Below are 13635 nucleotides of genomic sequence, written 5' to 3'. Positions count from 1 at the left end.
GGTGGTGATGGGCGGTGATGGCAGCGATGGGCAGTAGCGATCCCCACTGCCAGGAACAGCTGATAGGTGGTATTCCAGGAGGCCAATCCAACCGCCAATCAGTTGCTTTTGCTAAATCAGGCTGTGCTGAAGCTGACCAGGGCTGTTTGCTGCAAGGAGGCAAATTGCTGGGAGACAGAGACAGATTTTTTTTCTTGTTTTCCTCCCCAAAAGCTAGATGTGTCTTATAGTCTGGAGCATTTTATAGTCCAAAAAATACGGCATTTAGATTTGTTTGTTGTTTTTTATTTTACTTTTTAAGTGACAGGCAGCATAAGGTAAGAAAGCCCTTTCCATGAAGTTATGAGATCACAGATGAAATGCCCTTGGAAGATAGATAGCAGCCATTGGAATTCCCATGCTTCTACCCGAAAACAGAAGTCAAGACTGGGTTGTGAAGACCCAGATAGTTTCTACAAGAGGAGACTGGGGACCTCCAGATTCTCTCTTGTGGACCTCAGCCCTGCTACAGGATGACCAACTAGATATTTCCCCAAGGCCCAGAAGAAATATATGAAGACCTTAGCAGACAGGGCATATATATGCATTTGATTCTTTATATTTAAGATAAATAGTTTTGAATGACCACGTTGGTGATAAACTAAATGCTTCCAATTTTCAGTAACAAGTGAGAATGAGTTTCTAGAAGTCACACAATAGCCTAAAGGAGTCAAAAATAGATGAATTGCTCTTCTTAGGCAAAGGTTTTTCCAATTTCTGAGGCTGCAGATCATTACAGCTGGGAATGGAGATGGCATTTGGCATATTTTATGTATTAAAATGATTAAATATTTTTAATCTCAAACCACTGCCCAGTATATCTTTGAAATACTAACTTCAAACTAAACTTTAAGACGCAAGTGCTAAATTCTCTTAAATGATTTGATTTAAAATACCATTTGTTTCAATTTATGAGTAGTTTTTTTTACCTGCCTTCTACAAAATAATTATATTTTCTTTGGTACCTTGTTACCAGATGTACTGTTTCTTTTTAAACTCCAACCTTTATTATCTTCATAAGAAGTTGTCAGATAAACAGGGGGAAAAAAATCAGATATTAAGAAAAACTGGATTCAGAAATAATTTTCTTGTCAGAATATTTGCAGTGGATTTAAATAGCTAACTGGCTTGCATTTCCTTAGTCAAAGAAATTTGTGCCTCTCCCATGTAAACATGGGGGAAACATGAAGAGTGGCAAAAAGATCAAAATTTGTTTAAGGCTAGAATAAATATCTATACTCCAACCTTATCTGCCTTCTCATGTTCATGAAATTATTCATAAAATAAGAGAATGCTGGTATATTTTAAGGAATGGGCAAGCAAATTCTCTGTTATTTTTGGCAAGGGGTGAGCTTATTTTGAAAGACAATATGGATGAATTTTTTTTCTCTTTTATTTCACTGGGGTGGGGGGGAATCTTCATTACCATAAGTTGTTCTTAGCAACCTAGCAAAATTCATTTCTAACTCACTTCTAAAAATGAAGCTGCATTATGAGATCATGATGTTACCTTTCCTCCCCCCCGCCGCCTCCTGTAGCACTACTATAGAAGATGTCCTCCTCTCCTAAATTAGAAAAAAATACTGCTTGACAATGTCAGAGGTAGGTTAATTGCTATCTGCAGTGTCACCAAACAATATCCTTCAATTTTGCTGTATTGAAAAAACATCTAGACTCTCCACAACTTTCAATCCCAGTTTATTTAGAGCCATGAAGGCTCAATTAACAAAGCATGATTTGTTAAAACATTAAGAAAAAAAATGATCCAATGAATAAATAACTTAAAATGTACCATTTTATGTGTAAAATATACTTTTATTATATTTTAATTTGAAAGTACTACGCACTGGGTTTTTAATTATTTTTGACTATGACATACATTTTTCTAAATAAATCCACTCCTGCTCTGATAGAATTGCTTTTTAATTGTTCAGAGGAAGGGTTAGTAAAATCTTTTGCACTAATTTGCCCTTTGGCTGACACAATACATCAATATCTTACTCTACTCCCATTCTATGCCTTGAAGGAACTTAGATAAATTGCCTTCTGCAAGACCTTGGGAAGGCAGCCCTGGAGGGCACACTTTGTTTGGGTATCCCAGGCCATTCAGGGGCAGCCTCTTACTGATGCCACAGCTGGCTTTCATGTAAATCACTGGCCTTTTCTCTCCAGATTGCTCTCATGAAGGCAGATAACCATCTCATTTTATTTGGTCTCACAAAAAGCCAAGATTCCCTTTCCCCACAAACGGAGACAAACAAGAGATACAAGCTGTCTAGAAATAGAGAGGATTTTTTTTTAAAAGGAGGCCATTCCCAGAATCCATGTGGCTGACTGCCAGTTCTCTATCACCTTTCTGGAATGTGGGGAGGATGTGCAGCATTTTTTCCCCTTGAACATTTGTCTTTCTCGCCCTGTAAACTCTACCCTGGTAAGCTGGCTTTCCTCAGCCTCTGGCTCTCACCTTATGTGGCTTCTTTACCTTTCTTATGTTCATATAAGTCACCTAAACTGTTCTCCAGCCTTAGCGTTTGTATTGTCCTAAAAATCATGCACCCGGTTTCTTTCTATTCCTTTGTAATAAACAAAGCACCAACATAGCTTAACAATGTAATATGTTTATAATAATGTAATGAAATGTAATGTAATGTAATTCATATAATAACAACATAACATAGTCTAATGAAGAGAAGGACTAGGGGTGACATGATAGCAGTCTTCCAATATTTGAGGGTAGTCACACAGAAGTGGGGGTCAGTCTATTCTCTAAAACATCTAAGGGCAGGACAAGACACAATGGATGGAAATTAATCAAGGAGAGAACCAACATAGAACTAAAGAGAAATTTCTTGACAGTTAGAACAGTTAATCAGTAGAATGACTTGCCTCCAGAAATTGTGAGTGCTCCAGGACTGGAGGTGTTTAAGAAGAGACTAGACAGCTATTTGTACAGAATTATATAGGATCTCCTGCTTAGGCAGGGTGTTGGACTAGAAGATCTCCAAGGTCCCTTCCAACTCTGTTATTCTGTATTCACCCATATTTCTCTTTTCTTCACCTTCTATAGTAAAACTATTTAAATAGTTTTACACCCAAACACCCTCAGTGCACACTGTATCTAAACTTCCCTCTTTCTTTTTAACTCCCTCTTTAGTTTTTCACTTGTGACACTTCCATATCTCACCATCCTCACCTTGCACTATTTCTCCTAGAAGCCAATTCCCATTACTCCTTCCTAAATGTGGTCTCTCTTCAGAACTAATAATGTAATTAGTTTCATTAGTAATAGAACTAACTATATTATCAGTTCTGTTTCATTTTTTATCACCTATCAATTTTTTCATGGTAACTTTTTGCTCTTTAAATTGATAAAATAGTTGCTGATTGTAACCACAGAACATATTCCCCTTTCCTGAAACCCCTTTTTTAAAAAGCACATTAAAAATGCAATCCAAAATTTATTCCATTCAGTACTCCAAGATTTAAACTGCAGACACCTCTATGCTGGAGTGCACATAATTTATTGGCAATTATATTTGTTCACAAAGATGAAACAAACTCACTTGATGCTCAATCTCATGATTCAAGACATACGAAGGTATCTTATCCCAGTGTCTGAAGGCTGTGAGGATCTGGATGGGAACAACAGGCCTCAGCTGAACCCTGACAAGATTGAGTGGCTCTGGACTTTGGGTCCCATTAGTTCCACGACTGGTTACATTAGCCATCTCATTAGATCTAGACTAGGAATGCTCTGGGTAATATCAGCTAAGGACCTATGTTAAATGGGTTCCAGGAGACATGCTTTCTCTGTCATAGCAACCACCATATGGAACTCCCCGCCCCCCCACAAAAAAAAATTAGATTACTTCCATCTTTTTTGACATTCCAGAAGATCCTCAAGACCTGGTTATGTTATCAGGTCTGGAGGTTCCACGAAACCAAAGACATGCTTAAATGGCTCCATTACGGAGCTGGGTATTTTTTTCCCCCTCTTTGCCTACTGTTTATATTTCTGATTTTATAATATTTACTGTTACAGTGATTTTTTTAAAAATTAACTTGCGGTTCTTTACATGCATTTCCCCCCCTTTTATTGTAGGCCATCCAGAATCACCTTCAATGAGATGGGCGGCTATGTAAATTTGTTTAATAATAAATAAGAGGCACTGAAATATACAAACATATACAAATGCCCACAATGCATTTTAACTGAGAAATAACTGCAGGAAAAAAATAAATGAAGGGGTGTACAAAAATGCACACATTATAAAGCAATCTATCTAAAAATGTGTTAGGAATGTTTAGGCAAACTTTTAAGAAACAAATTCACAAAGTGGTGTTGAAGTGAGACACACCAAATTTGAAGGTAGGAAAATATAAACCACAATAAAATTGAACATCAGATTCCCTACAAAATTGTGAGGTGTGAAATGCCTGTTCATCAGCACTATAGTCTTGAGTGGACCCAAAGGAACCCTGTTGAGACGGTTAGGCAAAGGAGTCTACAGTCATATGACTATAAATACTCACAGCTCTTTATAGTTGGCATCATACAGAGTCGACCACTTGTTCTGCTGATGTGGCTGCCATTTTATAGATTGGTAGTTGGGATCCAAGTAGGAAGAGCTGTTCAAGCTGTCATTATCCTGAATCAGTCCTACAGCAATAAAAAAAAATTGAACTGAAATTTGCCCATATACCTGATGCAAAGGCTACTTTTCTATTCCTCACTCGCAATGCAACAAAACCCATAATTTTTTATTTTCTTTGCCTTGTATTCAATTTACAACCACAATTAATTGGGACCAGAAATTTTGTCGCTAAGCAAAGCATCATTGTTGGAAGCTGACTGGGAAGGTTACAAATGGAGATTGTGTGACTGTGGGATGCTGCAACAATTGTAAATGTACAACAATTTACAATGTGCCTGATCACAGTCACATATCAGTGGGAACCAGTAGTGGGTTCCACCTACCTTCGCTACTGGTTCGTAACTGTGAGAATACGCTTGCTTCACTCGCACGCAGTGCTTCTGCACATGCGCAGAACCTTCTGCGTATGCGCAGAGCATCCGTAATAATGTCTGGGCGGGTGGTTAGAGCTTCCCGCCACCATCACTACCGGTTCGCCTGAACTGGGACGAACCGGTAAAAACCCACCACTGATGAGAACACTCCAACAATTGGAAGCATGAGCAATGATCGTTAGGTCATATTTTTCAGCACCATTGTAACTTTGAATGGTTGCTAAATGAATGGTCATAAGTTGAAGACTAACCGTCATCAGTTTTCTTTTCTTTTTTTACAACTGATGAGACTTCTCACTTCCCACTCTCAATGTGGTTGTACAAAGATGCTCTTCCTGAAAATACATTGCCATTCTGTGAGCTTCAGCCCAGACCCCATACCTTGCTCTTCATATACTACTTAATAAAAAAATCTAGCTCTTTGGAGCATAAATAGTATCTGGGTACTGGTAATACTTGAATAGAACAGAAAAAACAACTACAGTACAAACCTGGGGAGAGCGCCCCCTGCTGATGCCAGGGAGGTGTCTGGACTCTGTCAGAGTTGAGGGGCACAGATCCTGTACCTGGCTCCTGTTTTATCATTCCATTGAACATCTGGGCATTGAGAGTGTTTGATGGTGACTCCGAGTGTTTCCTCTTCTTGGCAGGGTGCACTGGAAGTCTGTGGAAATGAATCATCAATTACAACAGGCATGCAAAGGAAATGTTTATTCAAATTTAGCCTATGTAAGTATGTGTGTATGAGTACATAAACTGTATATTATATAAACATACAGATGTACACATCTTATTATTTATTTATTTATTATTTAGACTTTTATACCGCCCTTCTCCCGAAGGACTCTTGCATCCCAGACATAAAGTTGTCCAGTAGGAAAGACTAAATTAGATTACTAGCCTCCAACTGACAGTCACACCCTGACCTACAAGAGGCAAAATGGTTCCAGCCATAAATGTACTCCTCTACTACCTTTCCAACCTTGTTCCCAAAGAACTTACTCTGCTCCATGTTGTTGAAGTAGCTGATGAAGCATCTGTGACTGCTGAGCATGATGGAGGTCACCAGGTGACATGCCTTGTCCTATAGTGAACTGTGGCAGCAGAGGCTCAGCCTTCGCGTACATATCCCGTTGCATGCTGGGATAGTGATGGCTGTGCTGCTGCTGATGTGAATGAGGAGGTGGTGGTGGTGGCAGTCCCTGAAGGTGGGGTGGGGGTGGAGGAGGCGGAGGGGGTGGGGGATGCTCTAACCGTGAAGGGGGAGTAACTTGACACATATTCTCAGGAGTCATAGTTCGAAGAAGGTGAGGATCTAAAAAGAACCAGAAAGATGGATTAATCTAAATGAAAAGTGTCGGTTCCCTGTTTTCAGAAGTCCTAAACTATGATCAATCATCCCATTTCAGCTCTCAGTCAGAACAGCACAAAATAATAAATACAAAATGTCAGTTCAATAATAGAGGCATTCCAGGCCCTCTCCTTAGAGTTTCAGCTTTCATTAAAACAACAAGTAGATTATCAGCTTTTTCACCAGTAGTTGGGAGCTGCACGGCAATAATGCAGCAATGTTTGTCAAGGGCAATGGCCAGATTTCAGCCCTTTTCTATATTTTAACAAACATTAATAGGGGTACTAAATTTAACAGATGCTCACTGAAGCTATGTTTATTTCTTGCTGCATTTGATACAAAACTGTTAATTTTATGGTCCTAATTTATTGCTTGTTGCTTGTATGTACACTGAGAGCTTATGCACTGGGCACAAATTCCCTGTGTGTCCAATCACACTTGGCCAATAAAGAATTCTATTTCTGTTTCTGTTTCTGTTTTATTTCTATTTCTAATTCACTCCACTCCACTCCATTCTAATGTTACCTGAGAGCTTCTTATTGACTTTCAGCAGTATAACCCCTTGACCACAGCCACAAAAAATGGCTTAACAGCTGCTTATGGCCCAAGGACTGTGGGTTGCTCATATCTATCTATCTATCTATCTATCTATCTATCTATCTATCTATCTATCTATCTATCTATCTATCTATCTATCTATCTATCTATCTATCTATCTATCTATCTGAGTATGAGCAACCCACAGTCCCTGGGCCATAAGCAGCTATTAAGCCATTTTTTGTGGCTGTGGTCAAGGATATACTGCTGAAAGTCAATGAGAAACTGTCAAATAACACACAGACAGATAGATAGCGCGTACATGCATGCAATTAGTAAAATAAGTCTGAACCACATTACTTAATGAGAAATAAATTTAGTTTTCAATAAAATGAATTAGAATTTTAGGAAATAGCTAGTATGAATATGTGTATGCATGCAAGTCTGTGTCTATGCGCGTCTGTATATTATACAAAATGTATTAATTATAACATTTAAATATATTTAAATATGTGTTGTCTAGAATAAATGAATTAAAAAAGAATAAGAACAAACATAAACAAATAAAGATGTTAGCAAGTGCAAATCCAGTAGCTAAATTCATACTGGAACAAACTAAGGAATTTGAGACTGCAGAGAGCCAAACAGAGAAATGTGTTATATGATTGGTCTGATATACTAATCTTTTGCATGATGGAAAAAAGCTAGTTATGAGAGACGACTTCCGGTGTCCGGTGGCAACGGACGTCTGGAAGGCTTCTCCTGCCTCCAGTGCCCGAACCCGGCCGCCGCCGAGGCCCTTAGGGGCCAGGTGTTCCGAAAAGGACACCTGCCGCACGGACGGCTCGCCAGGGGTCTCCCAGCCGATATACAGGACTGGGGGGACCGATGCTGGCGCGTCCTAGGCTCGGCGGGGTTCGGAGGCTACAGGCCGCGGCCATTACTTTGGTCGTCGCCTGGGCCGCTGTGCCCGGTGACACCGGGGCTTTGGATTTATAATTGCAGCAGCCTGGTGGTGAACAGGGAACGGAGAAGAATTGAGGAATGAAGAAGGAAGGAATATCGGCAAATGTGGTGGAGTATTCCGGAGTGCGGGGGTTTTCTCCCCTGCGACTGGAAGAATCTGAATCACTTTGGAGAGAGGAGAACTTAAAATAACAAGATTACGGTTTTGTGGAGCTCTGGAGAAGAGGTGATGGAGAAATTTAGGAGGGAGGGTTTGAGGCCCCCTCCTCTGAGAACAATGGTGGCGTCCAGCTTCCGCCTTCACTATGAGAATCTTGATGACATCACTTCCTTGACTTCCTGGTTGATTAACTGTACTCTGGACTCGTTGCTCCTGTGAGTGCCCCTGGTGGATCCGGAGGAAATTATAAGGATACTGTGCTTGCCTGAGGATTTTGAAAATTTTTTTAAATGGCAAAGGTCAGAGACCAACTGCTGGAGAAATGGAGAGAATTCTGGAAAAGTTATCTAATATGGACAAGAAACTGGATGAAATAAGAGCAGAAATTGTGACTATCCAAAAGGATTTAAAGGATACTCAACAAGTCTCAGCAGAAAATAAGCAGAAAGTGGAAGGTCTGGAGGGTGGGATGCGGGCAGTGCAGAAAAGAGGGGAGACAAGCAATGCTGTGCTTGGACTACAGATGGATAAAATGTCTTATTTCCTTAGGTTTCAAAATTTGGAAGAAGTGGACCAAGAAGACTTGAGAGATGTTGTGACTAAACTGTTGGGAGAATTTCTTGGGAGAGGTGTTGATTTTATGAATTGGGATGTGGATCGAGTTTATAGAGTTAATTCACAATATGCACGCATACGCATGCAGTTCCTAGAGAGGTTCATGTCAAATTTGTGAAAAGAGGCGAGAGATGAAATTCTTAGAAAACATAGGAGTGGGGCACTGACTTATAGGGGCAGGAGATAGCCATTCTGAGGCAGATTCCCAGACAGGTACGTGAAATGAGAAAGAAATATTACTTTTATCAAGCAAATTGTACCAGAAGGAGTGGGCTTCAGATGGCTGATGCCAGAGGATTGATGATTTTCCGGGAGGGCATTACGAAAAAATTAGTACAATTGCGGAGGCTGCGGCCTACGTGGAGGAACACAAAGCCCTCCTGGATTTAGATGACCCAGGAATTGAAGAAGGGGAGGTTATAGACCATGGGGCGGAGGCGGCTGCCGCTGGTGCGGCCCTGGAATTGGGTCAGGGTGGGCCCAGAGTTCTGAGATCCAAAACTAGGAAGTGACAAAGATATTTGGTATTGTGTTGGTTTTCCTTATTCTCTTTCGTATGATATTCTGATTATTCTTGACCCTTCCTTATTGTGTATGTAAGATTGAAACTTAGCTACTTCGTATCACCTGCTTGCCATATGGCTGTTGTATGTGTTTAAAATCTTGAGTAAAATTCTTATCATGTATAAGAAAAATGAAAATTTACCATACCTGATATGTATTTGCATAAATCTTTTTTGACCAATAAAAACTTTTTATATAAAAGAAAAAAGCTAGTTATATTTATATATCACAGGAAATATTGACATTTGCTTATTTCATGTTCTGACTTTGTTCTGACTTTGTTTATAGAAATAAAGAGCAGTAATATAAAATAAGAAGCTAACTACATTTTTTAACTTTGGTCTCCTACTAATACTCTCTCCAGAAATAATTATTAACTATCAGCTTCTCTGTAATTATTCTCCATTCAGATTTTAGTTTATTACTGACTATACACCTCTTCCCACTCCACTTTTACTGTTTATTCTCCCCATTCAAAGCTGCACTTATCATTTGACTTCCTTCTTTTCAGTTCTGCCCCAGGAACCTTTTTCTACCACACCAACATGATTCTATTTTCTTCTCATTCCAATGCCATGAATGAGATAAGCTGAGATCATCTTTAACAGTGTATTGAAGTTGAAGTAATGTTTTTCCCCTTATTCTGACATCATCTAGTGAAGGAAAATTAAATTACTGGTAGTGATTAAGAACTGAGACAGAATAGGAATTAAGGAGGGAACAGCAAATTTAATGTTAATGGTTCTTTGTCAGCTCAAACATGGGTGGCTAGTTCTTTAACTTAGTAATGAAGAAAGATCTGTTGTCTCTTAAGACAATACTGAACCTGAAAAAACATACAATGTTGGATAAAAGTACACTAGGATCCATACAGAGACACGGTAAATTTTCTATTTTGGAATAGAAAATAGAATTCTAGAAAATAGAATTATTATTACCTCTCAGCTTTTCCATGTTCGAAATAATAAACAAGTTTGCAAAATGAACTTGATCAATCCTGTTCAAGGTTTAACTACAAAGTAGTTCATAGAGGAACCATTTTACTCATTTGAGCAAATAATCATTTCCAGTGATAAATACTCATTGCATGCCACTTGGTTAGCAAAAAAGAAAAATACAGCAAATCCTCTTTCTTATCATTTATAGGAATGGCCTATAACATACGATGCTCATAATGTTTGTGAAGGTAATTACATTACTGAGGCAGACTATAGAGCAAACTTTCCTAAGGAAGTATTGCCAATTAAGGGTGCTTAGCATAATAAGCATCTCCCATCATCCACAGTTATTGTAGCTATCATAGCTAATGGCCAAAACAAGTGGAAGTTGCAGTCTATATCATTTAGAAGGCTATAGCTTGCAGAAAGTGTCTGCAGAACATTCACCAAAGCCCTTGACTCAAGTTCACATCCCTCCTTAGTACAACAGATTGAAGTTTACTTAACTTTGAAGCGTGATTTAAAATTGGAAATGTATACATAGGGCTTTGCTCTGACAGAGTGTAGGGCTAACACTCTTATTAACTCAAAAAGGTTCCATTCAAAGCCAGAATTAACATGCTTTGAATTATAAGAAACTCAGGAGGTAAAAAAAGACAAATCTGCTTATAGATATTGGTTTCCCCCCAAGCTTATTAGTGTGGCCTTCTCCAATCTGGTGTCCACCCTCCAGATGAACACACTGTTCATCACCCATAGATAATACAGGATGTGATTGTAATGGTAACATGTGGAAGAAGAATGGAAGAAGAGGGTTTAATTTTGATCACTATTTGGACCAGAAAAATCAATAATAGAAGCAAGCATTATTATGGTTCAGAAAGACCAGTAATTCAGCCATTCTTCCATCTCCACCCTCCAATCAAACAGCTCTTTTAACTATCCACATTCCATTTTAAGACCAATAATTAGAAATTGTCAAAATTGAAGAAGTTAAAGATTAAAGCAATATTGAAGTATTTTTATAGATGTATATTATATTATATGGGGGTTGTTTATCCTATGATATGTGTATATATGTAAGTGTGTGTATATATATAAAAACAAATAAAGTGGATTTCATGCACATTTTATTAAACCACTTTTGTAAGGCCAGCTATAACAAAACCAACATATGAAATAGTGTCCTTGAACCAAACTTTTTATTTAGCAATGCTGTAAAAATAAACTGGATACCTAAACTATTCCATTACATATTTTAAGTTCATATGAGAAGCAAGCAGTGTAAGTTCATCCCAATTCTGAGTTCATCCTAACTCTGATGGCCACAGTTTGGTAACTGGGAACGTTTTATTATTTTGTACTGATCAATAGTACAATGATCAGTGCAAAATAATAAGACCTTCAATTCATCCAATAGGTATCCTTTTGTCCTCATTTCTTGCCATCATTATTCTCTGACTTCAGCTTCCCAATATCCAAAGGTTTCTCCAAAAAATCCACCCACAGAAAACAAATAACGAAGAGAATTCGAAAAATGAACATTCCGTTCAAACGAATTCAGACTTAGTGCCCTTCCAACCTTTAAAGTTACTGGAGTGAAATAGTTAATGTTCAGGGCAATTAATCAGATTCTTCTGTAGAAGGAGGCATTAACAGAGGAAGCAAAAATGATTATGAAATTAGAGGGGGGGATTAAACACAGAGGAGGTTGACATAAAACATAATAAAAAATAGCATTAGCGCTCACCCATTTCCTTTCTTAAAAAATAACTATCACAAAAGCTTATTGTGAAGTTGGATGAAAATTAAAATATGTTTATTAATAAGCTAAAGTTAAATGAAGGTTGAAGCTTAGAAACGACATCAAATGACAAAGGATGGCGAAATCCCACCTGACAACCCCTACTCCCCACAAACACCCAAGTACCACCAGAACTTTTAGGAATGACAATGGTTGGCAGCTGTTTCAGAACAGATAAAACAAAATATTTAGCAAAAACTAATTTTTCACTACTTCAAGATAAGGTGTGGTCACAGAACTGTGCTCTAGATGAAACTGAAACCCTACTACAATTTCAATTTTCAAACACTTTTAGGCTTTGTAATGCACTAAGTAGGAGCAACAGCAAATCCAAATGTTTATTGTTTGAAAACTGAATTGTATAACCACTACCGTAGAATGAACATTGAGGCAATATATATGTTCTTGAAAGCTATCTCGTCTTTCACGTCTCAAGGTTACTTGGCATGCGAAAACGCCTCTCTCAAAATAAGAGAAGAATTTTAGAAATTATGTGGTCAGAAATGCAACTCTTTATACATACTCCAGGGCTTCCTGGACTTGGTGCATTACCCCAAAAATCTGAAGTTCCAATTATTCCTCCCTCCCCCTGATGATGAGGTAGGTGCTGTTGTTTTAATGGTGAGAGAAAGCAGTTCACTCTGTGGCAAATACTCTGGCCTCTTGGCTATATTTAAAAAAAAGGGCCAGGAGGAATTCCAGGGATTTTTGTAGTGAGATAAAAAGAACTCTTGACCTTTTTCACAGAGAAAGGAGAAGGAGCTACTTCCACAATGAACAAGGCTTAAATTTTAAAGGCAGGGGCCATGGGGAAACTTCTGAAGTTTGCCACAGGCAGGACCATGTCCTTAATTCTTTTGCCCCTGTTACGAATTGTCTCAACCTCAGAAAAAGACAATAAAAGTAGCTAGTGAGACATAATTCTCCCCTTTCACACCTATAAAGCATGGGCAGCACAGAACAGACGCCATCTGGTTAAAGGGGCGTGGGGAGAGAAAGAGGGAGAGAGGGAGAAAGACCCACCCTCTGTGATGCACCTACGACTTCTGTGCCTGTCACAAAAATGGGAAGAGAGTCCTTGACATCAAATATAGCATACAAAGAGAGGGCAGGAGCCACAGAGTATACTCACCACCTAAAAACAAGCTCATGACAATACCTCTGTTTTGTTCTTCATTTCCAGCACGGATTTGTCTTTACATAAACCTGCAGGAGTCTTAACAGCATGTTCACCCAACAAAATGAGGCTTAATCCTTCGGCTCCGTGTCCTCACAGGGCAGGTCACCCTTATCCATTTCTCCTTCTCTCTGGGAAGGCAGAAGTACACCTTTCCCTTCCCACACGGTCTTGTGTTCTTGGTCCTGCCCACCCAAACCGCTCCCCCTTTCAAAAAGGGTAGTGGGAAAACAATAGACGAAAGTCTAAGAATATTTACTAACTGATAATCTCTTCACGTAGTGCAGCAGTCTGTTTTTCCCTTTTCTGATAAAGATTTCAGAGCCAACCACTCCTGCCAACCAAAGAGGGGGGGAAGGCTGGTGCTTGGGCTCTAATCTTAGCACTTACCATTCACCTGCTGAGGGGAGTAAGCTTCGGATCCGGAGTCTGGGGGAGAGTCGGGTAAAGTGCTG

General features: G+C 39.0%; 1 protein-coding gene across 1 annotated transcript in view; it reads right to left on the bottom strand.

Moving 5' to 3' along the window:
- Positions 1 to 13635, bottom strand: part of MYRF (myelin regulatory factor) — a 141645-nt gene that overhangs the window by 62538 nt on the left and 65472 nt on the right. The window contains exons 4-7 of the mRNA XM_058155595.1: positions 13571 to 13632; positions 6071 to 6383; positions 5560 to 5732; positions 4573 to 4699 (exon numbers count right to left, since the gene is read on the bottom strand). Coding sequence (XP_058011578.1) covers positions 4573 to 4699; positions 5560 to 5732; positions 6071 to 6383; positions 13571 to 13632 — 675 coding nt within the window. The remainder of the gene's footprint in view (positions 1 to 4572; positions 4700 to 5559; positions 5733 to 6070; positions 6384 to 13570; positions 13633 to 13635) is intronic.

The sequence above is a fragment of the Ahaetulla prasina genome, chromosome 1 (assembly GCF_028640845.1).
Source record: "Ahaetulla prasina isolate Xishuangbanna chromosome 1, ASM2864084v1, whole genome shotgun sequence".
In the NCBI taxonomy this organism is placed as follows: Eukaryota; Metazoa; Chordata; class Lepidosauria; order Squamata; family Colubridae; genus Ahaetulla; species Ahaetulla prasina.
Note: the sequence above shows the minus strand (reverse complement) of the source record. Positions and strands in the feature narration are given on the sequence as shown.